At 36.9% G+C, this 25,537-nt stretch overlaps 1 protein-coding gene and 1 long non-coding RNA gene across 3 annotated transcripts; both read left to right on the forward strand.

Annotated features, from left to right (window-relative positions):
- Positions 1-6,487: 6,487 nt before the first annotated feature.
- Positions 6,488-8,997, forward strand: LOC149499676 (uncharacterized). Its single transcript, XR_016325564.1, has 4 exons — positions 6,488-6,578; positions 6,751-6,822; positions 7,279-7,399; positions 7,491-8,997. It is a non-coding gene; the product is annotated as an uncharacterized LOC149499676 (long non-coding RNA).
- Positions 8,998-10,461: 1,464 nt separating this feature from the next.
- LOC114240962 (uncharacterized) lies at positions 10,462-24,967 on the forward strand. 2 transcript variants are annotated; one of them, XM_028171662.2, is made up of 4 exons: positions 10,462-10,695; positions 19,535-19,658; positions 20,125-21,156; positions 21,494-24,967. In XM_028171662.2, exons 2-4 carry the CDS (start codon positions 19,545-19,547, stop codon positions 21,608-21,610), a joined length of 1,263 nt encoding a protein of 420 aa, XP_028027463.2. In that variant the 5' UTR covers positions 10,462-10,695; positions 19,535-19,544; the 3' UTR covers positions 21,611-24,967. The 2 variants fall into 2 exon arrangements, with proteins under 2 accessions (XP_028027463.2, XP_028027462.2); XM_028171661.2 differs by lacking the exon at positions 10,462-10,695 and adding an exon at positions 11,007-11,228.
- Positions 24,968-25,537: the final 570 nt, after the last annotated feature.

The following is a 25,537-nucleotide window of genomic DNA, read 5'->3' on the forward strand; positions in this document are numbered from 1 at the left end:
TTCGCTTATACAAATACAAACTACTTACGAGTCGATACGTATGTATACGTTGGCTTCAAAACATTTGAAAAAATTCTCAAATATGTTTTTCAAAGGGTAGAAAAGAATAATAAACTTTCAGCTGAATCTAAAGGGGTCGAACGCAAAAGTGGTCGATTTGGCATATAATAGCCCATAGGTATATAGTGAGAGCTGTTGAAAATTACCGTAGTTCTGTCTCAATTTCTCATAAAACGCTAACAAGAGCGAAAAAGACAACCTGGGTAACTTTTTCAGCTTTCACTGTATATTAAAGCAAAATGGTTTTTTTCTCGGGTTGAAATTCTTCCGAAAATTTTTGGGGTACTCAATGACGCGCGCCAAGTACGATAAAAATTTTATTTTTTTATTTTTAAATTTTCAACAATTTTTTTTTAATTTTTTCATCTTTATGACGGTTTCTTGGTATTTTTTTGTATTTCACATATTTTTGTAGAGAATGAAAGCTATTGAAGTCTTCTTTTTTTTGTAAAGTGCAAATGTTATTGAGATGAGTTTTATAAACGTGGACTTGGCGCAATTTTTTACAGTGAAACTGTTTTTGTTCGGATTTCATATCTTTTTGTTAAGTATTATTTTTTGCTCATTTATTACTTAATAAAAATAAATTATAAATAGTCACTCAGCTTAAGAGCTAATGAAACGCTCAATTAATTAGTGTTTTAATGTTAGGTGCCCGACTGGCATGAGACTCTCGGGTTGTCAGTTCCGGTATCGACCGGGGACGCGTGTATTCCGCTTCAAAGTCTGGCGCGCACTAATTGGGGGTGCGAATGATGCAACAGATGCGCGGGCGCGGGTAGCGCGGGGTGGGTCGTCGCGGCACGGACCTGAGTCACATTCCCTTTGGCTGCTGTTGCCCCGCGAAACGGAACGCTGCGTTACATACTCCCCCTCCAAGTTGGGAACGCGTCCCGAGTCCAACTTGGGACTGTTAGTCTGAAGACGCGGCCTTCCTCTCTGCCTCTTTGGCATAATTGGATCCGTACTTGAATTTGACGGAGAGTGGGTTAAATCCGCGGTGTGATACTTGCCGATGACATTGTTTGACAAGTCTGCTATGAAGTACGTTGTAGGACTAACTATCTTTACTACGCGATACGGGCCATCCCGTCGTGGCATGAACTTACGTGTTACACCCCTAGACGCATAAGAAAGCCATAACGAAGGAAATACTCTTCCAGTAGGACTCGGGAGCAAGCCACGGCGGTGGCATCAACAAGTGCGTAGAGTTCTACCCATCTTGTAGCTACATCCTCTACCAGGAGTACCCATCGCTCCCCCTGCTCTCCTTCTGGCAGTGGCCCGAACAAATCGATTGCGAGAACCTCTCCTCGCTGTTGAAGCACAGGAGTGAGCCTATACGGCGGTACCGATATAGGCGGATGATCACCGGTATCAATGTGGTGCTCGGCGTAAAGGGTTGGGGCTCCCCCCACCCTAAAGATGTCTCCATTCTGCTGCAATAAATGTGATAGCTGCTGCCGTTCATCGGAGCCAAGCATAGAACCCTTATCATCACGCAGGAAGTCAGCAGTAGAAGCAAACATGCATGGCTTAGGGCACTCATATTCAGTTGGATAGGTAACCCGTTTTCCCGAAAAATGCCAAGTGGATGAAGCAAAGTCAAGCACAATACCTGCCGCCACCAAAAAATCCATGCCAAGCAAAGTTTCATTATTTTGAGCATCTGGAAAAACAGTAAATTCAAGGGTTACTGACCTTTCGGGACTTATCCTTACTTCTGGAGTAGTGAGCAAAACTCGGCGGGTGCGCGCGGAACCGTCTGCAAGGCTCACCCGACGCCTGGTTTCCTCACACGGATGGTTATGCTTTAACAGCAATTCATAAAGCAACGCACCGGCAACGCTACTCTTAGCTCCCGTATCCAACAAAGCATTACCTCGTATACCTAAAATTTGAGCACTTAAAATTGGTCTTAACCTAACCTGGTGCTCAGTAGAGTTACTCTGGGCAACACTTTTCACATTAGAATTAATCGTCGAAAAATGTCCGACGTTTTCCATGGTCACCCTATTTTCGTTCATCATGGTCACCCTATCGCGGCCACTTGGTACCTCGGAATAACTATGTTTTGGTTCGGTACCACTCGAGTAACGCATCAGGGGCCTATTCCTAGAACTAATATTATTGTTTATATTATGATTAAGTCTAGAATAATTTTGAAGCCTAACCTTGTTATCAGTACCGAAAAAGCGCGGAGGAAGAATCGCCTTAAAATCGGTAGGATAATAATTATTTTCACTATCAACAAAACATTGTTTACGATTATTAATATAAATGGACGACTTTACGGTGTTTGAAGTGCAAGCTGTATGCAACGAGCTGTCGCGATGAATAGAGTTCACTGAACTTGACAGCTGTGTATTTACTTTACCAATAGGTAAATCGGATGTGACTGATCGGGTCCGTGCAGCGTCGACGGCGTAATAACTTGCGTTACACTTTGTACACTGAGACCGAGTAACACCTTTGGTACCACACCCGTAACACGAGGATACAGCTTGCGTATTTTCGTTGTCGAATTTCGTTTTTGACGCTAATTTTAAACACTCATCACGAATATACTACCTGTTCATAGATTTAAGAAAACTGTTAAGGAACGTTTGTGCAACAAGGCATATTATAAAGTTAAGGATTATTTACTAGATGGCACTACGTGGGAATGAGGCGCTCGCTCCTGGCCTTTTCATTTTTCATTATTATTATTATTTTTTTAGACTTGTTTTTTCTTTGATTGTGAATATTTCTATTTATTTAAAAAAAAGAAAATATTTGAGAAAAAACAAAAAGAAAAAAAAAGCCCGCTGAGTTTGTTTCGCCGGTTCTTCTCAGGACTGTGGCTTTTTTTGGAACCGGTGGTAGAGTTAACATTGTTATTTGTATTTTGACATTCAACAAGTGTGTCATACTGACATCTAAGTTGAAATAAATGATTTTGAATTTGAATTTGAATATGTCCGTACTTTTTGCAATAAACACAGAACAGTCTTTTAACAATCGACGTAGATGATACATTATCAGTGTTCGTGTAGCGAGGCGCGGGGACTCGAACGGTGCTCGGCGCAGCGCTGTCGTCGCGTGGCGGGCCGCCAGCGGCGCCCGAGTTGAATATTTTCCGCGGCGTCATCCGCGCGTATGTATGCTGCGAAGTCGAAGCACCGGCGGGAACTTCGCCTACGGTACTACCCGATGAACGTGGCGTCGCTCGCTGAGGATGGTGAATAAATTCAGGCGGACTGGTCTCGTGGATGGAGTCCTCGATATGGCGCGTTTTCTTTAATAACGTGTCGTATGAAGTTATTTCGTCTCTTCTTAATCTTTTACGAACACGACGGTGTAGAAGGCCGTAAAGCATATCAATTTGAACTTTCTCACTAAGTTCACCAGGTGGGAGTCGAGCTAGTAGGGCTCGTGCTCTGGCAACGAAGATCTCCGTCTTCTCTCTTTGTCCTTGCGACATTTTGAAGAGCTCTAAGTAGACTCGATGGGGCGGTCTGCAATCACCGAAAACGCTTCGTAACGATGATAAAGCGTCGTCCCAGGAAGTGATGCTAGCTTTAGCGCCTTGCCACCACACGGCTGCATTTCTGGTTAGTAACATCGAGAGTCCTCGTAACGCGATGGCGTGTCCTACGTCAGCACAATCTTTGTATGATTCGACCGCGTCAAGGAAACCGTCGAGTGAGTCGCCGGGCGCTCCGCTGAACCGCGCCGTGCATGACGCGAAGTTCCCAGAATGGTGAGCGGGCGTCGAGGAAGGCGGCGATGTCGGCTCCGACGTCGGTGTTGCTGATGATTCGAGTTGAGTTTTATGCTCAAAAACTCGGTCGAGTAGGCGTTCGAATGCTGCCATTTGACTTTCTTGTAATGACGCCATGTTGTTTGCGGTAAATGTTGGCGTCGGTCCCGCGGTTGAACCAATTTCTTCTTCAACGTCTTGAAAATCGGATTGACGCCGTGACTGACGACGAGTACGTGTCGTAATTACGTAGATTCACTCCGAAATACTAGTTAAAGGGCCCGCGCTTGGGCTGCCAGTTTAATGTTAGGTGCCCGACTGGCATGAGACTTTCGGGTTGTCAGTTCCGGTATCGACCGGGGACGCGTGTATTCCGCTTCAAAGTCTGGCGCGCACTAATTGGGGGTGCGAATGATGCAACAGATGCGCGGGCGCGGGTAGCGCGGGGTGGGTCGTCGCGGCACGGACCTGAGTCACATTCCCTTTGGCTGCTGTTGCCCCGCGAAACGGAACGCTGCGTTACAGTGTAATAATAATCAACATCAACTTTTACAAATTTAAACCGAATTAAATTTTGTTTCAAATGTGAAGGGTAGATGACGCTGTTCTTAATTATTTCAGAATTTAAAATTAAAATCTGAAAGCCTTGAAACATCAATCCGCATAAATGTAATTTAAAAACTACAGTAAGAGGCTTAAATAAAAAGCTGAACTTAACTCAGCCTTAATTAGAATTTTCTTCGGAATTCAGTAGTAAAGTTCAAGTTATTTTGATGAAATCAAAACCGAAATATTCATAGCATCTTAAACAATCACCTACGAATAAATATTAGTTATTATATTATTTATTATTCGTAGACAATCACAACGGTTTTATAGTTTTGGGAAGGGATTTTTTGTAACGCCATCTCGTAAAGTATTTCGGTATTACATTACAAAACAAAATTGTTTCTCCAACAGTAACAACAGTACTTGCTTCGGCAGTACTTAAACTAAAATACTAACAGTAACAACATTAACGTTATTTAATGTATAAACCGTTCAATAAGAACTGCAAACTATCCCCTTGAAGCTACAGTTTATGTAGGAATAATGACTTTTTGGCGGGAACGCGAGGTGTGAAGTTGTGTGATTTGTTTTAATTTGTCTATTTAGTGTTTCTTCTGGTTTAAATGTGTAATAATAGTGGTTTATTAACTGTTTAATATCTGTGAAAGTGCACAAATGTGGGAAAATGAAACAAAGCCGCTGTACGTAACTTCTCGGTTTCCTCCAAAAAGTCCACTGAGATCTTAGTAAATGACCACCACCATTTTACTGAGATTATATTTCATTCCATATCATCTCATCTCATTTCATTTCACTCCATAATATCACATTTCATTTCACTCCATAATATCATTTTTCATAAAAATATGAATATAAATTAAAATAAGACATGACTTAAAGGTCTCAGTTACCAGGTCATAAAATCCATTACAAATAGGAATAATTCCAGCGCACCCTGGCGGCCGTAGATTACCATTCTCGAATATTTATAGTCTGTGGCATGTCACTTTTAACATCGAAAAAAGTCAGGATCGAAATCAGGGGGGTGCAACTCCCATACAAAGGAAAATAACATACAACTAGCGTCATCTTACTCCTGTGGCGACGTCATTTTTGTAACTTTTAGGCATTAATGATCTAATAAACTCACTAGATGGCAGATATGAGTTCTGACTCAATAAAAAATGTAGCGTACTTTGAAGCAGTGCTTCCACTTTTAGGGAATTCTCCCTTTTTTAGGGAAAAATAGCTGATATTTTGGATGATAAAGACAATTTAAAAAATACCAGGATTTAGGATATTTCGGGGTAAAAAGCAAAGCCTATACTAGTAACTGTTGTGAATTTTAAAATAAACGATAATTAAAGTAAAACAATGAACATTTTATTTTATGGAGAGAGAATGACATTAAGTCGAGTTGACAAGTAAAAGAATAAAACAGAGTTGTATATAAAAACTATAAAGGTTTGATTCAACAGTAACCCTCTAGTAAAGTAAATCATAGATTAAGCCACTGCTTTTTCTTAGGGATTCCCCAGAATCCCAATAAGTATAATCCGCCAAATTTTTATTTACCTATTTTCGTTGATGTCACCAGAACTTACTTGTATTGTAATATACAGGTACTTCATGTACCATGAAAGATTATCATGGTAATTTCATTTACGAAAACCTTGTAATTGTCATTTCACTTTTGCTAGCAGTTCCTTCTTCAAAGACTGAGGTGGAAAGATTATTCAGTGTTCTCAAATTTAAAAACTGACAAAAGAAACAGGCTTTCTAATGAAACCCTGAACGGCTTGCTTCATAGAAAGTTCCCAACTTTGCCAGCAAACAATTGCTCAATTTTAGAACCGAACAGTGTTAGGTTGTGCAGCAAAAGAATATAAAAGCAATGCGTCGACTTCCTTGAAAATTCTAATCCTATAGATCTATGATCTTCTGGGGGCGTTTATATTATATATACCTACATTAAATAATATGCTGTGGTTTATTTTCTGTATTTTATTTACGCTTTCTATATAAAGGATTTATGAAAGTTGTCTAGGAAATTTTAGGGTAAATTCAAAAGAAACTAGGGTAAAATGTGTTAAAAAAAACGTAAGTGGAAACACTGCTTTGAAGTTTTCAAAATTCCAGGGCCGTAAAACAATCTCAAAAAAAAAAAAAAAGTTTTCAAAATGTCGTAACGATTTAATTTTTTAAATCGTTTTTTTTTGGTCTTGGTGTGAGTTATTTTACGTTGTAGTATTAATTTAGAGCAACTTTTAGCTTTATGAGAATATTAGACGATTAGACATTGAGAAACTCTGTTTTGAATTCTCTTTAGACATAACTTGGCTCCAATACTTTTTTCTTCGTTAGCGTTTCGCCTGTGTAACTATTTTCATTTCTTACAGAATGTTTATTATTAAAAATCAGCATGCCTCGAAGATCGAAAATGAAATGCTATTTCGGATGCCTTGATAACGGTGAGTTTACACTATTTTCCCGGTATATTATTTGCTAACAGAATTATTATTCATAATATAATTAAATGAATTAGCACCAACTAATGGTCCTTCCTATTTCTGCTGCCTAGCTATCATATATGTTAAGTTTTGATCAAAACAGTCGGTATTAAGTCTCGTACTATCACACACACACCTCAAATAATAAAATTGTCTCGAGTGGGTGGAAGTATTTATGTTTTGCAACTCAGCGTATTATATGCTTATTGTCAAGTGGGCCCGAACTAGTTTTTTGGAATGATCAATCAGTCATGCTTTCCTGTTTAAATAAAATACAGCACAATTGATCTCACATCCAAAGTTAGATGATGGCATTCACGTTTTGTTTCCTGGTGTTTGATAACTAAGTTACACCAAGTGGCCTGTGACCACGTTCATCCTTCTACCCAATATAAAATAATGCATTTATTTTTGTAGACAAAGGTTTGATAATGACAAAATTTTATGGAAAAATTATAAGGAGCACTAAAATGTCTGAAACATGAAAAGATTGATGCACTATATTTGAACCAGAACGTGTTATGTAATATATTAATTTGTAAGTAAGATTACATTAACACAAAATTTTTCATGGTCGTATTTTTTCAATATTTGTTACATACTTAAGATACTTTGTTTCTCCGTTTCAGAAGAGAAACTGATTCAGCAAGGAACGTGAACTCTCAAGGGATCTTAATTTTTTTTAAATATGTTTATAATTGATAAATTAATAATTGAAATAGTTCATAAGAACTAAATTGATGCCAATTTTGTTTTAAAATAGGTTGTTTAGTTCTTGTAGTTATAGTATTACGTTTGAATAGTTGTAATTAGTAAGTTAGTAATATATGAAAATACTGATATAAATTTTTGTAAATAACCTTTTGTAAATTCTACGAGAAGATGATTTTAATTAATGATCAAAAGTCAACGGTCTTTAAAAGCATTATTTGCAATTATTTAGATTAACTGTGGAATATATTTGCTAAGTTGTGTTTTCTGTATGAGCAGATATAAATGAAAATGCCCAAACATGATTATGTTTCTTACATTTTCATTATGTGAAATCAATATGCTTGTGACTGAGTATATTAATAATTTATTAAAACTTAAGTGATAGACAGCAACCCCTATGGCACTGCTGAAGTTTATAAGCACTGGTGACCACTTATCATGGGCCGGGTTGCGTGCTCGTCTGCTGTTGAGTGCAATAAAAATTTTCGAAACCCTTTCTATTATTTAGATGTAATATTAGTGTACATTTAATTTGGATTAAAAGATAAATTTACATTTTATGTTTGCATGTGTATGTTTATAATTCATTTGCATGTAACGAACACCAGTTTCTTTTGTAACAAAATGTAAACTAATGGTTTGTAATGAATGTAATTAACTTTAAGATGATTTTCTTTCAATCTGCTGTTTGTTTCATCTAGTATTACCAAAGCTAAAGCATCAGAAACGTCAGAATAGAAATAATTTAGATAGGGAATAAAAGTATAACTAATGTAATCATGTCTAAGATTACTATAAGCGTCATTAAGTACAAACTATCAATATTTAAGAGTACTTTAAATCATCATTACATTTTTTAAACATTTTTTGTTTTTCAAATCATGTAATAAAACGTTTGTGCAGAACAAAATGTCACATGTTATGAACATGATTGTGGGTTAATCGTTTCTTAAATTTCTAAATGTTTATAAGAATGCTAAGAATAATTTAGTATTCACTTTAGTGTGTGTATTATCTCCACAATGCTAGTATAAATGACAATTATTGTATGACGAAGCATAGGTAGTGTTTATAGATGTAATATTTTCATACAAGGTCATGATCTGTCACGATCAACTTTAAGCAAGAACTGCTATAGTTAAGAAACAAATTTATTAAATTTAATTCAAATTGTCTACTATGTTTGTAATGGAAAGCTGACATGTTTATATTTCGCACAAATGACTTAAGTGACATTGAATGATTTGATTATCTAGACTTAATTAACTTTTAGATAACTTTCGATTTAATGTTATTAAGTACTCTAGTAGGATTAATCTAGAGGAGTTATTGTTATTCGAAATTTTATACAATTGTACGTTCATACTATCTTTTAACAGTAAATTGTTTGTAATATAGGGAAATTAAATAGCTTACAGAGAATTACAGCTTTTTATTTAAAAAAACTGTTTTCTCTCTGTATGAAAAGGTCTTATCGATTAGAATGCTGAACACAATCAAACGTTCTTTAATATTTCATAAGTACTACCGGGAATTTCAGCGATTCTAAACGATAAGATTTTTTCATAAAGAGAGTTAATTATAAAAAATATTAAAATTACTAAAAAAGCCACCTGGTGGGGGGTAGGGAGACTAATAATCGACAGCAGCGACGCCTGCTGTCCCGGGCTCTAACTAAAGCAAAAATAAAAATGAGAGTTGCGCATCTATCTCAAATATATTAAGTGTATAATCTATGATCGAAATTTTTGAGCGAGACATAGTTTGTGGTGATAAAATTAATAATTTCAAGTAGATTAATTGTTGTAATTGATATAACTAGTTAATATCAGTAAAATAAAGTTGTGAGTGATTGATATAAAATACAATTTAGGAACCAGAAGTACCGTAGAATTAAATAAAATTTCGCAATCTCAAAAAACTGTTCTGCTCACAGTAAACACAGTCGGTAGTCTGGCGCTCCGTTTACAACGGGATTTTTGAACGGAACTTGGCGCCAGATTCTACCGAATCTGTGGATAGGAAACGCCATAAACCTAAGAGATAGATAGATAGGTTAATATAAGTTCTCCATGCCTCTACCCTCCATAGAGTGCATATTCGTTTTTCTGTAAATCTGCTGTTTATGATTTAGGTTAATTTATCAAATCGAAAGATGTTTGGTCAATGCCAAAACTTTAAAACCTTGCCAGCCTAAAACTTTAAAACCATTCTCATTGGAGAATGGTTTTAAATAAAAAACCATTCTCATTGGAGAATGGTTTTAAATAGGGCTAGGCATCAACATCAACGATCATTACATTACTCACCTTCAGGCAACTCAACTCTACCGATAATATTATGGTTATGGCTGAGACCTTGGAGGACCTCAGTACATTGTTCAATGACCTCAGTAGGCCTTTGTCCGAATGGGCCTTAACATGAACATGGACAAAACAAAAATTATGTCGAATGCCCATGTAGTGCCAATTTCAGTAAAGATTCTTAGTTTTACGCTCATAGCTGTAGGCCAGTACGTCTGGGACACATGTTTAACTAGAAATTAAACCTGCCTAACCTCGAGAAAGAGATCAATCTAACGAGAGAAACTAACAAAACAAATCAATTAAAAACCAAAAAAAATATTTTACCAATAAGACTTTTTATTTACCCAATTGGACAAGCAAAGGGAAATCACATCAAAAAACTAATTTAAATGCAAAATATGGTGAAGCAACATCTGTCATACAGAAAGTTAAATGAAATGCTTATGGTATTAAATTAGTTCAGTTGCAATGAAATAAAATGTAAAATGATCTCAGTAAAATGATGAGAAAGAAGTCAACATGGCCTTCACATCACTGACCACGTCACTAAGTTGTCAAATATATTTTCCTTTTCCAGCGTATTTTTTCAATGGCAATTCGCCCAAATACTTGTCTATAAAAATAGCGTTCGATGTCTTTTTTTTGACAGAAACAGTTAGATATTGGCAGAGAGTGAGTTGTTTGCTTGCAGTGAGTTAAAGAAAGTCAGTGAGTACGTCCGACGCGGAGACGTTTTAAAATTCGTTGTTTATTAATTCTAAAACGTTATTTAATAACTGAGAATTTTTTAAATATAATTCAAATTCTTTTTAAGGTAAGCATTGATTTCTATAAAAACTTCCTTTTTATAAAAAAATAGATAACCTTATTTTTGCGGTGAGTAAATTCACCGACATACTATGACACATTTATATTTCCGTGAAAATAATTTAATTATGTAAGACGAAACTTTTTTATAACCGACAAGTGAATTAAAATGATTGAAAAGTTATAAAACAGAAGATTTTAACTGTTCAAAGAACACGTTTACCACGGCGTCTACTTTAATGTCAAGTGTCAAGTGGGTTCTTAGAAATCGGAAGTACCTACTTCGAACCATGACGCTTTCCTTTCATGAACCCATCCAGTCAGCGCTTGCGACACATCCTTCCACTCGTAATCCGCTAAAACACAAAGTTCTAAATTATGTAGTCTTAGTCCCGAAAATATGTTTAAATGATGGAATGTGACAGTTTTTTTTTAATTTCACATAAGGAACACGCACAATCATAAATTTTTCTGAGCAACTAGTAAATAATTAATATAGTCTGCAGTCAATTACAGTACAACTATGCTAACACTACATGAGTAAGTCAGAAATGAATTAAATCATCATTATCATCATTATTAACCCTTTGCACCCGAGCGATTGATGATTATCACATATTTTGAGCTATTCACATCTCGATTGCAAAGGGTTAACAGCCTATTTTAAGCAAGGCACTCCACTCCACTGCATGCTACTTGGCATATATTGTTTCTCCATCTTGTTACTGGGTATTCTCTACAATAAATTTACCGGTCCACTGTCTTCAATCCAGAATTTACTTAACTTATTGTTTTTTCTACAAATAAGATGCCAATCTTGCTACTTTAGCTTGCTTATACCTACCAATATATTAATAAAACTTAACGAGCTAAATAAAATTAAGAAACAAAGCAAAATAGGCAAATACCACAATATACAATTAACTAATGTCATTTTCACATTAGCTTACCTAGAATACTTACTCAAAAACACTAAAATTCATATTTTACTGGTGCTTTACACAGCAACATAGATAGGTCTCACTACCCTGCCAATTTCTGCCCTAAAACAGTAATACATCCTAGTTTGAAGGGTAGTCAACACTATAAGATTGAGCCTCAAAGCTTATGCCTCAAGATTGGTGGTAGTACAGTGGAAACCACCAAGTACCAGGAGAGCCATGAGTTTGTTTATTTGCTTATTAATTAAAAAAAAACTCAAGAAATGTCTGCTCCGTTGATTACCCACCATATGTACATAGAGAAGCAAATATTGAATCTTGAATAACTGTGTTATGTAAGTATAAATTAAATTATGTGTCTGTAGTATAAAGATTATGTGTGATATAAAATGTGACATATTGCTCTAAACCCAACAAAATAGAAACGGCTTGGAAGGCACAAGCTTGGCTCTGCCCCTGGCATTGCTGAAGTCCATGGGCGACAGTGACCACTCACCATCAGGTCTGCTCGTCTGCCTACAACGGCAATAAAAAAAAACTTCATGCCAAGAATCTTATACTGACTACTAAGGCTCTTAGCTTTTCAACTCCGGAAAATTAATAAATTTAACAAAACATGTGGTGTGAATTAAATTAAAAGCAATCACCCAACCTAATCTAATTAAATAACCAATCTACTTGACAACATAATGAAAACAATCTAGATAAAGAGCATTCTGAAAACTATCAGGGACAGAAATAAAATGCTCGGAAGGGATATTAATCCTTATTATTATAGTGGATAGTGACTTGATGGTATCACTGTGTCTTTGTCAAAGATATTTGCTAGTTTTTTTATTGCCCGTGTAGGCAGACTAATATACAGCCCACCTGATGGTAAGTGGTTACTGTCTCTCATGAATGTCAGAAATGCCAGGTGCAGAGTCTGCCTAACGCAGTTTTGATTATTGTGTTTGGTAGTCATAATGCCGGAAAACAATCTAACATTTTTAAAAACATAACTTCCAATCAATAAAAACTGGTTCATCTTTTTTGTAAAATATCCAAATCAAATAGTTTTCCATATTTGAATGGTATCATTCTATTGTATTTATCATTCATTAAACTTAGTTAGAAATACCATGTTTTTCCTTAATAAAAATAAAAACATAGGCCTAGTATATAGTCGATAATTATTCAAAAAAGTCAACCCGGTCAGGAACTCTAAATTTTGACTAAATGGTGTTATCATGATCATCATGAGACCTTGTATCTAGGTTAGCGTGCAGCTTTATCTTCAGCTTTTGTGATTAATTTAAAATATACAGATAATCATGTTTCCTAAATGTGTTTAATCGTTAATTAATCTCATTAATTGTAATTAATCATTAGATACGCTTTTTAAAAAGAACGCTACTAGTACCAATGTGTCGTTATAATCTATTCTACTCGATCTAAAATTCAAATAAGATAAGATAGGACAACAATCAATAAATATACATATTTAGACTTTGAGAACAGTTCCTTATACCGTATTATCTTATTTTAGCCATTTTAATTCCAAGTTTAGGGCTCGGATTTTTTATTAATATTTTACCCGACTTACCCTGTAGCAGGGTAATGTTTTTTTTAATTTGTATTACATTAAAATTAAAATAATGAACGAAACTCATTTATGGACGATATGATTGTATTATCTGTGTACGGATCATAATAAACTAGTTAATGCCAATAATTTTACACTTCCGCCTTGATTACGTCAAACAAAAATTTCAATCCTCTATCATAAAGAATACAATGCTGCTTAAAAAAAAAGAAGCAATTTAAAACATATTTCGCATCTAACCCTTTAAAACACGCTTTAACGTATCATCCGGTTTTACAACATCCAATAGAGCCAATTACTAAAGGCCACGTGTCTCTTCTATGATTGAACTAAACTCAAGGCCTTCATACAATAGTACAAGCTTAAGGTCATTCGTCATTGAACGTGGGCGTTAACCAAATATGTTATTCGTAAAATTTTACTGTTACACAGAGGCGTTTTCAGAATCTTTCTATGTCGCTCTAGTTAATTATGTTTCAGACGTTCTCTAGTTAATTATGTTTCAGACCTTTCTTTTTCTGGGCCGATCCTCCTATGGGGTCAGGCGCCTTTTTTTTACTATGCTGATAGGAGCTCAGGGGGCTCAAACCGGGCGTGTTGCTAACACTGGCCCTAGCAAGAGCAGTGCTTCGCAGAATCTACCACCGGATCGGAAACGCGACCCACTAGAAGAACCGGCGAGAAATTCAGTGGGCTCTGTTTATGGGTTAATTCACTCGTCGAGCCCTTCGTCGCGACGGGTTCGACGATGATGGTGACTGGTGCCTGTGGTACTTAAAAGCACCGTTAATGGATCGGGAGGATCCGTAATGACGTGCTTAGGGCGACGTCGACTGTTTACCATTTGGTCCACAGACTCGGGTATGATAAGCGCCTAGAGAGCGTGCGGGGTATGCGGAACTGGACGGTCCGCAGATGTTAGGAGCGGACCGCGGGCGCAAGGGCTATGTATGGCATTTTGCTATGGGGCAATGCGGCCGATGTAGAAATGATATTTATTCTGCAGAAAAGAGCTATACGTGCTATTTATAACATGCACTCAAGGGAATCCCTGAGGGAGAAATTTAAAGAAATTAAAGTTCTCACTATGCCATCCCAGTACATTTTTGAAAATTTTATGTATGTTCGTAAACATATTGAGGAGTTTCCTAAAAAGTCGGACATACATAATAGAAATACTAGGAACAAACACAAGCTTGTTGTGCCGATGAGTAGGTTGCATAAGATACGAAATTCATTCGGGTGTTTGTCTGTGCGCCTGTACAACAAAATCCCACAAGATGTTCAGAACCTACATATACATAGGTTTAAGAAATCTGTTAAAGAACATCTGTGCAATAAAGCTTACTATAAAGTCAATGATTATCTAGAAGATTGCACAAAGTGGGAATGAGTTGCTCGCTCCGGGCATTTCAATATTGTAGTAATTGTTACGTTATAATACTCATTGTAAAAAATTCATATTAAAAAAAAAATGTAATATTAAAAAATTAATAAATAATAATTTCTTATTAAAAAAAAAAAAAAAACGTGCCCGCTGAGTTTCTTGCCAATTCTTCTCAGGACGGAGGCTAGTTCTTGTGAATTGGCGGTAGTTCTTTTGACGTTCAACAAATATGTACTTTCATTTATGTTGAATAAAATTTTTTTGATTTGATTTCAGATTTAAACCTTACGATTTTTTTATATTGGCTCTGCAGGCTGACGATTATACGGCCCGTCTAATTATCAGTTGCTACCGTCGTTCGTTACTTCAAAAAACCGCCAACGCTTAAAATTGAAAACATTTTCCATAACTAATTTGCGTAAAAATGTTTTACAATTAGCACGTGCCCTATTTTTATTATACATAAAATTTAATCTTTAAACTCTTATCTTATAAATACGTTTTATTGACCTGTCACTCTATCTATGTAACGAAATCTTACAGCATAGTTACAATAATCTTTAGGATGTTGTCAATTTAGTACTACTAGACGCCGATTACGACACCAAATATATTATTATCTTGGTCGAACCTTTTATCCAGACCGCAGATAGAAGAGGATTAATTTAAATTTTTAGTTCGGCTTGGTCTTGTGTGTGTTTTTTTTTCTATATTTTCTCTGTAAATAAACCTGTGAGAAGAACTGGTTGCGGTCGTAACCGGAATTGTAAAAAGTAAAAATAGTCTTGGCAAAAACAGCAATAGGCAAGCACAATACTATATTCAATATTTAAAAAAAAAAATTGTTTCTGGCGCATCGTCAAAAAACCCTGAAACTATTTGTTTTCAAGAAACTTTGTCTTGGTAACGTAAGATCTGAATGTAACAGACTGACCTCGGTCAGTTGCTCTCGTAAGGCACGAGATGATTCACCGCATCGGTAAATCTGAAGCCACCGAAAATGCGGGAATCTATATATTGTCGTACAACTACCCTACATGCTTGTCTGGCAAGGGGTTGGATCTATCAAATATTTCTGGCTAATGAGGGAATATCATCTACTTATTACCCAAGTATCTATACCTACTAATATATAAATCTACAGTGGTTTTTACGGATGTTCCGTTATAACTACTGAACCATGCATCCTATTGACTTGAAACTTGGTATCCATGTAGAAAATAGTTTACTTAATGGATAGGCTAATATTTATATGAGTGTTGGACTCCCTACGCCAGTTACGGGGGCGTTAATTATGTTTGTGGGGGTGAGAAATAATAATGTTAATTTTAAATGCCCAGCGAAGCGGACGGGTACAGCTAGTTATATATAAAATCAGCTCTTATACTATTACGTAAGAAGAGTTATAATTTTATGAACATTATGGGAGTCTGGCAAGGGGCTGACACGATGTTAAGTGTCTGGCGATGAATAACGTGATTTTAAATAATATTCTGAAGGTAATACCAAAAAATTGCACTTTATTATTTAATGAATTTAGATCGGTATTTTACACACCTGTACCTGCCAAAGCCACGGTAACCCAAACTTCATAATGGTCCATCATTCTTACCTGTGTTGGGAGCATGTGCTGACAAACTTTCAGCTTTTATAAAATAACAAAGTTCTGGGGTTCACGGTTCACACCATAAGATATCAATACTACAAAAAAAACAAGTTATATAATGTCAAAGCTTTTGTCATACTTATTGAACATTTGTATCTTGATGTCTGCGACTATTTCTTTGTCACGAATACCAAATATTTCTCAACAACCCTGACTCCGACCTTGTGTGACTTCCACGGTGAAGGAATAACATCATGTAATGAAAATCAAACTCGCAAAATTATAATTTGCGTAATTACTGGTGGTAGGACCTCTTGTGAGTCCGCGCGGGTAGGTACCACCACCCTGCCTATTTCTGCCGTGAAGCAGTAATGTGGTTCGGTTCGGAAGAGTGGGGCATCCGTTATAACTATAGTTGACACCTTAGAACTTATATCTCAAGGTGGGTGGCACATTTACCCACCCACCAAAGCAATTAAAAAAAAAAGAACTAGGAGAAGGGTGGTACTCTTCCTTGCGGGCTTACTATATGACCTACCACTAGACAAATACCGGTTCGTGATCGCAGTGGGCTAGTATAATATTTAGAGAACGCTGCTCGTTCATTCGTTATCAAAATTTCCGGAATTGGCTTAGTCGCCTTTCCCGATATCTACAGAAAGAGATGAAGCAGTGTTAAACTAGATTACACCGCATAGTCGACCCAGAAATGCCACTGTGATCCGGGTCAATAACCTCTCGACTGACGCGGTGAATGGACAGGAAACTTCAATATATATGATATTGGGAACGTTACAATTCAGATAGTACTTATCAATTAATTGAAATTTATTCTGTGTCTGTTCGTCAACCGTACGTGCTATTGACGAGCTATTGCTTCGTGTAATCGTTAAAGACGTTTGGATATTGTCAGTTTTTGTTTTATGCCAACGACGTAACAAAAGAGCGAATGTATTAAATAAAATTCATCTTTATGTGTCAGTAGATATGGTCGGGTTTATATCTACGAATGAATATTAGTTTATATTAAGTGAATTAAAAAAAGAAATGTCTCGGAGTAAATACGGCTATTTTTGAAATAGTTTACTCAAAGACATTTATATTAGAAACTATACACATTAACCTAGGACTAGAGGTCCCTCAGTAGTCGAAATTCGACTATAATTAATTGGAATTGTAAGTTTGTACACTATTATGATTGTATTTTATACTTCTATAATCACAAATTTCGCCAAGACTACACTATAAAAAATATTAACAAAGACAAACAATATTTAATTTATTCTCAATTTGACAACAAACGTCAAGAACAAAAGTTTGACAATAAATGGTATGCATGCGTGTGTGCGTCAAATACATGGTATGTAGTGTGTGTAATGTCTTCTTTATTGATTTAATGTATCTTTTTTGCATTATTTAAAAAAAATATTACCATTGTGCACTTCTTCTCTATATTCTCTATAAGTGTGGAAAATTTCATATTCCTCCGTCCGCACAATTTTCGGTAAAAGGGATAAAGTTTTTGCTTCACGTATTAATATATAACTAGTCAGGTCATAAGTATTGTCACACAGTAAAAACTTTCTTTTAGAATGCTGGCCACAAAAAAGTTTATTGAATTCGAATTTCGCATTGTTCATGAAAATAAAAATGTATAACTTTTAGAATTTTACCCATTTTTAAATATGGAGTGGACGCTTAAAGAAGACCGTGTTGCAGTTATTGCGTTGCATCGTTGCGGCTACGCGCCAATTCAAATTTTTAACATACTGAAAAATTTGAATATAACCAAAGGTTCGTTTATCGTACCATCAAACGATACAATGAAGACTCTAGTGTAGATGACAGGTCAAGAAGTGGTCGCCCTCGGTCTGTTAGGACTCCAGCAGTGATAAAAGCTGTGAAGGCGCGAATTCAAAGAAATCCCAAACGTAAGCAGAAACTGTTGGCCCTTCAGATGGGGTTAAGCAGAACCACGGTGAAAAGGGTGTTAAATGAAGACTTAGGGCTTCGGGCATATCGAAGAAAAACAGGACATCGTTTGAATGCTCGTCTAATGGACCTGAGACTGAAGAGATGCCGCGCTTTGTTGAAGCGGTACGCGGGAAAAAAATATCGGGAAATTCTTTTTTCGGATGAAAAAATTTTTACCGTAGAAGAGAGCTACAACAAACAAAATGATAAGGTGTACGCACACAGTAGTGAAGAAGCGAGCAACCGTATTCCGCGTGTCCAACGAGGTAATTTTCCATCCTCGCTCATGGTATGGTTGGGAGTTTCTTATTGGGGCTTAACAGAGGTACATTTTTGTGAGAAAGGTGTAAAAACAAATGCAGTTGTGTATCAAAATACAGTCCTGACGAACCTTGTGGAACCTGTTTCTCATACCATGTTCAATAACAGGCACTGGGTATTCCAACAAGATTCGGCGCCAGCTCATAGAGCGAAGAGCACACAAGACTGGCTGGCGGCGCGTGAAATCGACTTCATCCGGCACGAAGACTGGCCCTCCTCCAGCCCAGATTTGAATCCGTTAGATTACAAGATATGGCAACACTTGGAGGAAAAGGCGTGCTCAAAGCCTCATCCCAATTTGGAGTCACTCAAGACATCCTTAAGGCAGCCGCCGATATTGACATGGACCTCGTTCGTGCTGCGATAGACGACTGGCCGCGCAGATTGAAGGCCTGTATTCAAAATCACGGAGGTCATTTTGAATAAACTTTAATGTCATAAGAATCTATGTTTTGTTAAGTTCATTTTGGTATATGAATGGTTACATAATGAATAAACTTGTTTCAATTATTTTACATTAAACATGTGACAGAATTTATGACCTGACTAGGTAGATAGGTAAGAACCGAATGTATGAAGATTAAGGTACGGAGCGCTAAAGTGTTAGTGAGAGTAGATTTCAGAAAGAGAAAAAGAAAACAAAATAGATGGAACGATGTGAAAAAGAGACGTCTTCTAAGTTTAGTTGTAAAAATTAGGAAGAAATTCAGATGAAACAATTAAATTACTGTCCAGTGCATCTTTAATTTATTCGCCACTAATCCAATTACATTTGAAATATCTACAGATAGATAACGTTATTGAAGGATAATAACGTTCTAATGAGGTTGAAAATTAGAAGCCTTGATTTTCTTATCGATACATTATCAGATTCTAAAGTATATTCCGAATCGGCGCGGTAAGGTTGTTGTTGTAACTCTTCAGAAGAGCCTGTAACGGTAAACTTGTTTAATAAACATTTAAATTTGAATAGCTTTTGTTCGTGTAAAAAATAGTTTGCGTTTTCGAATGCAATATGTTTTTGTTTGACAGGCAAAACAAAATGGCAGACGACTTCAAAACGTTGACCGGCGTGTCTCCTCTCATCACCAACGAGAGACTGAACGAATCTCTAACCAAATGGTTCGGTGAGGACACAACCTTCACCCATTGGGAGGTAATGATATATAATATCCAAGCTACTCTTTATCTTTAATTGGAACTTTAATTTCGTGCCTTATGGGCCCAGTGGCTGCTGAACCTCACCATCTAAGGGTCATCATCGTTTTGGGTTTATAAGCTTAAGATGTCGAAAAGTAACCCAACGTAAATACCGCGACGTATAATAAACAAGTCTCACAAATTTTTGTGATTATCATTAGTGGTAGTTGATTCCGCTATCAGCATTCTGACTATATCTGCCGCAGACCTGTCGCTTCTAGGCTCGAAGAATCCCAATCTTCCCAGTCGTTTTGAGAGAACAAATTAGACTGAACACTTCTAAGAGCCACACTTACCCGGTTAAGTCCTTAATTGCACGCCGAAAGTAAAATCATCGGCCATCTAAAAAAAAATATTGCGTAGTTTTAAGTTTTACATCAGCAATGTTTATCAATTAATCGAAACTTAAGTAACGGTTTCAGTATGTCGGCGACACCGGCAAGGGTGATTCCTACCTCAGCGAGTTGATTCGCATCAAAATCTACGGCCTGAATTCGAACAAAGAGTCGAAGCACGTCCAGTGCGTATTAAAGAGCATCCCAAAAAACGTATCTAGGCGCTTAACGTTCCGCAGCAATGAGTTCTTCTATAACGAGATCAGTTTCTACGAGAAAGTCTTACCTGAACTATCAAAGTTCCGAGCCTCAAAAAGCGCCAATGAACCGTTCGACAAATGCCCGAAATTGGTATTCTCATACGTCGACGGGGTCCATGACGTCATTTGTTTGGAAGACGAATCGATATATGATTACGGCGGCGCCGTCAGACAGGAAGGTATAGATTATGACCACGCGAAATTGTCGTTCAAGGTCTTAGCGCGATTCCACGCTATATCGTTCGCAATGAAAGACCAAAAACCGGATGAGTTCGAGAGGATTCGTAAAGAATTGCTAGAGACGTACTACCACGAACGCCTGTGGGACTGGTATTCGAAGTTTTGGGATCGGCTTCGGTTCATTGCGATAGACGCTGTCGAAAAGGAATATCCTAACTCGATATACTCGGAGAAGGTCAAGGAATTCGCCGTACCGGAAATATACAAGAAGATGGTAGATGCCGCCACGAATACTCTTGATACCGGAGTCATATCTCACGGGGATTGCTGGACGAATAATTTCCTATACAAATACGTTGATAGTCGGCCGGTTGACGCGAAAATCATTGATTTCCAACTGACGCGCTGCGCCTCACCGGTTCTAGATGTTTCCTTCTTTGTTTACGCGTGCACAACTCGTGAGCTAAGAGACAAACACTACGATGAACTCATTGACTATTACTACGACGTATTGTCGCAAGAAATTCGAAGCTTAGGTAGCGATCCTGATAAGATCTACCCTAAGTCATTGTTCATGGAAGAAATCAAGAAATACTCGTACTTCGGGTTAGGTTTTAGCTTCGAATCGACGCCGTTCATCGTCTTGGCGCCCGAAGATGCTGTTAGTATGGAGATGGAGGTAAGAATCGACTGGAAAATAGGTAACTTTTTTTTAGGTTTAGGTTTAGACGTATCCGCTTACTGGTGGTAGGACCTCTTGTGGGTCCGCACGGGTAGGTACCACCACCCTACTTATTTCTGCCGTGAAGCAGTAATGCGTTTCGGTTTGAAGGGCGGGGCAGCCATTGTAACTATACTAAGACCTTAGAACTTATATCTTAAGGTGGGTGGCGCATTTACTCTGCTGTGACGAGGTGTGAGCTCCTCCACCTATCTAAGCAATAAATAAAAAACCGTGAAAAGATTTTCTGCTACCTAATACACCAACCTAATACATATTTTTCTTTCTTCAACAGAGCGAAGAAAAACTTAACATAGACGACTTCTGGCAAGTCAAACCGTTTAAAACTAAGGAAACGAGGCTGAGAGAAGCAAATAACGTCGTACATTGCGTGGACAGGGGATACATATAAATAATAAAATTAGTAGTTCCTTCGCGTTTAGGCCGGTGGCTCTCAAAGTTCTCCATAAAAATAATTCTAAAGAATTGATTTGGGGATCTATAGAATCACATGATACGCATGTACTAATATTTATCTATTAAATAAATAGAACAGTTTCATCTAAATTAGTCTATAATATGACAGCAAAGTAAATATCGTCAAGTCATAATGTATTTTTGTTGAAATTTTATGTAATTTCGAAGGGAAAGTGGTTTTCTTTTTTGACCAAAACTAAATTGCAGTTGCATAGCGTATCTAAACTTCCTAGATCTACCCTCACTGGCTGGCACCACAGTTTCCTGTTTCGGTTTCAAATATCCCGGACCCCCATCATTGAAACTTTAATAATTCGCAATAAATCAATATTGGCGACGACATTCAGGGTACCCGTAATAACAAATATTCTTACAAACTTTGAGTGTCACTGGCCTAGTGGCGTTGAATCGAGGCCTTAACGCCCCGCCTATAGTTTGACCTCCACAATAAACAGTATGGAATCCTGCCGGATGAGCTATTTAATAGCTTGTTCGTGTGATCGTTTCTCTAATAGATTTAGTAAAAATATATAATAATATACTGGGTGTTAGGAAACCGCATCCGAAACCAAAAAATTTGTACCTCCAAATTGTAAATTTTGGGAAGCGCGGTATCAGCGCCGCGCCCGGGCGTTCGTTGACCCGAGCATCAGCTGTTTCTGATTTTGTGTTTCATTGCTGGTTTTTTTTTTTTAGTAAATTAATGTATTTTTTATTAAACTATCGTTTCATTTAGCTGCACTAACATGATGGGACGTAAATAATGCTAATAAATCGTTTTAAAAATATGATTTTTTTTTTTAAATCAGGATCGATTTTTTTTACCGTCCCATTTACAAAGGTGTCATTAGTACTATCATCTGTCTTCGTTTTCGGAAGCGGTCTCCTAATACCCAGTATAGACATAAGATTTTAAAAATCGACCTCTAATGTATTCCATTTATGGTTTAATATCGTTTAAATAGTGTAGTGAATTCAAACAGTTCGGTAACGCCGTCCTGTAGGACACAGTGCCTTACAGTAAATACCTCATACCGTAGTTTTATGGTATAGCATTAGATATAGGTATAATGTAGTGTATAGTTTAATATAGCCCCACACGAAAAAAAATATTCTATGCTATAATAGTTTAAGCGCACAATGAAATTATCGATTTCGTGAACACACCCTGTATGTTACGTCGAGGTCAATGACCTATCCTAATGCTGAGTCCACACTATCGGTCAACGTAATTTTCTTTTCGTCTCGTCCCTGCTTCCCTATGTTTAATGACTGTTAATAAGAACTAGTGGTAATTCCCGCGTTATGATGTGTCAAATAATATCGCCACTGCACGTCACACCTCAATTAGAATGTGGTCAAAATATCCCGTTAAGCCGCGGCCACATTACTGTGTTCTTAGTGCGAGTTTTTTAACGCTCTCGATAGCGTAAAAGTTAACTCAAATTTGTATACAGTTGGAACCACCAGTTTTACTGGGGTAGGACCTCTTGTGAGTCCGCACGGGTAGGTACCACCGCTCCGCCTATTTCTGCCGTGAAGCAGTAATGCGTTTCGGTTTGAAGGGTGGGGCAGCCGTTGTGACTATACTGAGACCTTAGAACTATATCTCAAGGTGTGTGGCGCATTTACGTTGTAGATGTCTATTGGCTCCAGTAACCACTTAACACCAGGTGGGCTGTGAGCTCGTCCACACATCTAAGCAATAAAAAAAAAAAAGAACAGCGCACCTATCGGCAAGCGTAGGCTGTCGTCGCAGTAATGAGCAGCGGTACCCGACGGTGTGGTCTCAGCTTAGATAATATAGGAAACATCATTCCGGACAATTTGCTTACCATTATGGTAACTTTGTTTTATGCATTCAATGACATATATAAATAAATACATACATACAATAGACATTGACTTTGCTCGCGAGTGTATTTAGTTTTTTTTTTTTTTTTTAAGAATGATTCCGATGCGTGAAAACCTGTTATTGGTTTAAGCGATATTTTTGAGACTTTACCCGAGAGCAATTTAAAGTTTAAAATTTAGAAAAAGATATTTAATAACAAAAAAATTACGCACATTTAATTACAAAAATAGATGTCGCGTATAATACGAAATGTCGCTTAGACCAAATAATTTTTCACCCCTCGATTTGGTGTCTTATAATATCAGCTTTCGCTTTTGTTTCTTTTTTTGGTAATGACATTTTGACATTTGCTTGATATTGTGAAAAAAGAACTTAAATTTTTTCAATTTTTAATTTCTTACAGTTCACCAGGATCTATTCAACAGAAAACAAGTACAGTTGACAAAAACACAATAGAAAATTATATTGCAAATGTTTTTTTTTTTCTAGCTTTAGTAAGCACTAGTGAAGGCTTTCTAGCTTTGTAAGCACTAGTGAAAGCTTCGTTTTTAGATTTTTAACCCTAGTGAAAGCTCGCTACCGTGATTGCCAGCCGGCTTATCAGCCCCAATGTAACGTAAAGTTGCGATTCCATATTTACCTCACGTTTGAAGTTGACTCTCTTAGTGGATAACGTTACTATTAAATATGTCCGCATTCAATCTTTAAGAATGACCATAGAACCAAAAACGCGACCGATATTTGAGGGTATCGTGGTAACAATATATTTTAAAAGTACCGTCTTTTCTCGAATACGTTTGTAGATTCTGGTAATTTGTTTTCATTCTCTAAGATAAGTCGGATAACGCAAGACTTTTTTATTGCTGTCAACCTGGTCTTCAATGGTTATCCGAGCTCATGGTCATCACAACGCGAATGTACCTTACGACATGAGATCGATGTCTCAATATGTCCTGAGATCGTCGCGCGCTTCATATCGTAACGCACGACTAATTCGCGACAGAAACAAAATTATAATCGATATTATAAACATTATTTTTGATGATTTTACTACCTCATTATGCGTTCCTAGATAAAAACGGAAAATTGCAAACAGCAAAATTTTCGAATTACAATAAGTAGGTACTATACATTTAAAAATAAACTCAAACCGAACACATATATGCTTTTGACGCCTGTGCAAATATACAATCCACTGAGTTGCTTAGTACAGAGTGTATTTTTAATGTTATAATTGATTTGAATTTTAAAATTTAATTGATTTGTTTGTGTGTATTTGGTTTAAGAAATCATGACATTGCTAGCATTTTTTATTTTCATTGTTATTTCCTAGTGGTTTAATGTTCAAATGACGGACTGATTTTAAATCAGTTCTATATTTTTTATTTCATATTATATTTATTATTGATGCTTAAAATAAATGTTTGCCATTTACAATTTATTTTATTTTATTTCGATGATTGCATTATCGACAGCCGATTGGAATACCGTCTAAAATGTATTAATTTCACTTAACAGATGTGATTAATAACATTAATTTAATAAGCGAAGCACTAATAATTGTACTGTGTATGTTGTTATATAATAGTATTAATTATATATTTTAAAGAACAAAAATTAAGGGAATCAGCACGCAATTTAAAACATTAAGAGGTCAGTTGTAAATCGGGGTCAACGACCCCACTACTCCCGTGTCTTCTATTAGGTAGTGAATTTCCACTTCGATAAAGCGGCACGACACGAGAGCCCTCGTCGTCGTGGCCTAAAGGATAAGACGTCAGGTGCATTTGTGTTGAAGCGATGCACCGGTGTTCGAATCCAGGCGGGTACCAATTTTTCTAATGAAATACGTACTCACGTGCTTTTAGGTACCTCAAGCGCCGGTCATCGCTCTCGTCGACCCTATCGCTTGAGACGAAGGGCTCGACGAGTAAATTAACCCACAGACACAGCCCACTGAGTTTCTCGCCGGATCTTCTCAATGGGCCGCGTTTCCGATCCGGTGAT

Source organism: Bombyx mandarina, chromosome 28, assembly GCF_030267445.1.
Source record: "Bombyx mandarina strain Sakado chromosome 28, ASM3026744v2".
Taxonomy (NCBI): domain Eukaryota; kingdom Metazoa; phylum Arthropoda; class Insecta; order Lepidoptera; family Bombycidae; genus Bombyx; species Bombyx mandarina.

Bases quoted from the DNA above. Each gene is read 5' to 3' on its own strand.
- LOC114240962 (XM_028171661.2), top strand. The intron at 19,659-20,124 runs GTAATGATATAT...TAACGGTTTCAG, and splicing joins CAACCTTCACCCATTGGGAG to TATGTCGGCGACACCGGCAA. The intron at 21,157-21,493 runs GTAAGAATCGAC...TTTCTTCAACAG, and splicing joins CTGTTAGTATGGAGATGGAG to AGCGAAGAAAAACTTAACAT.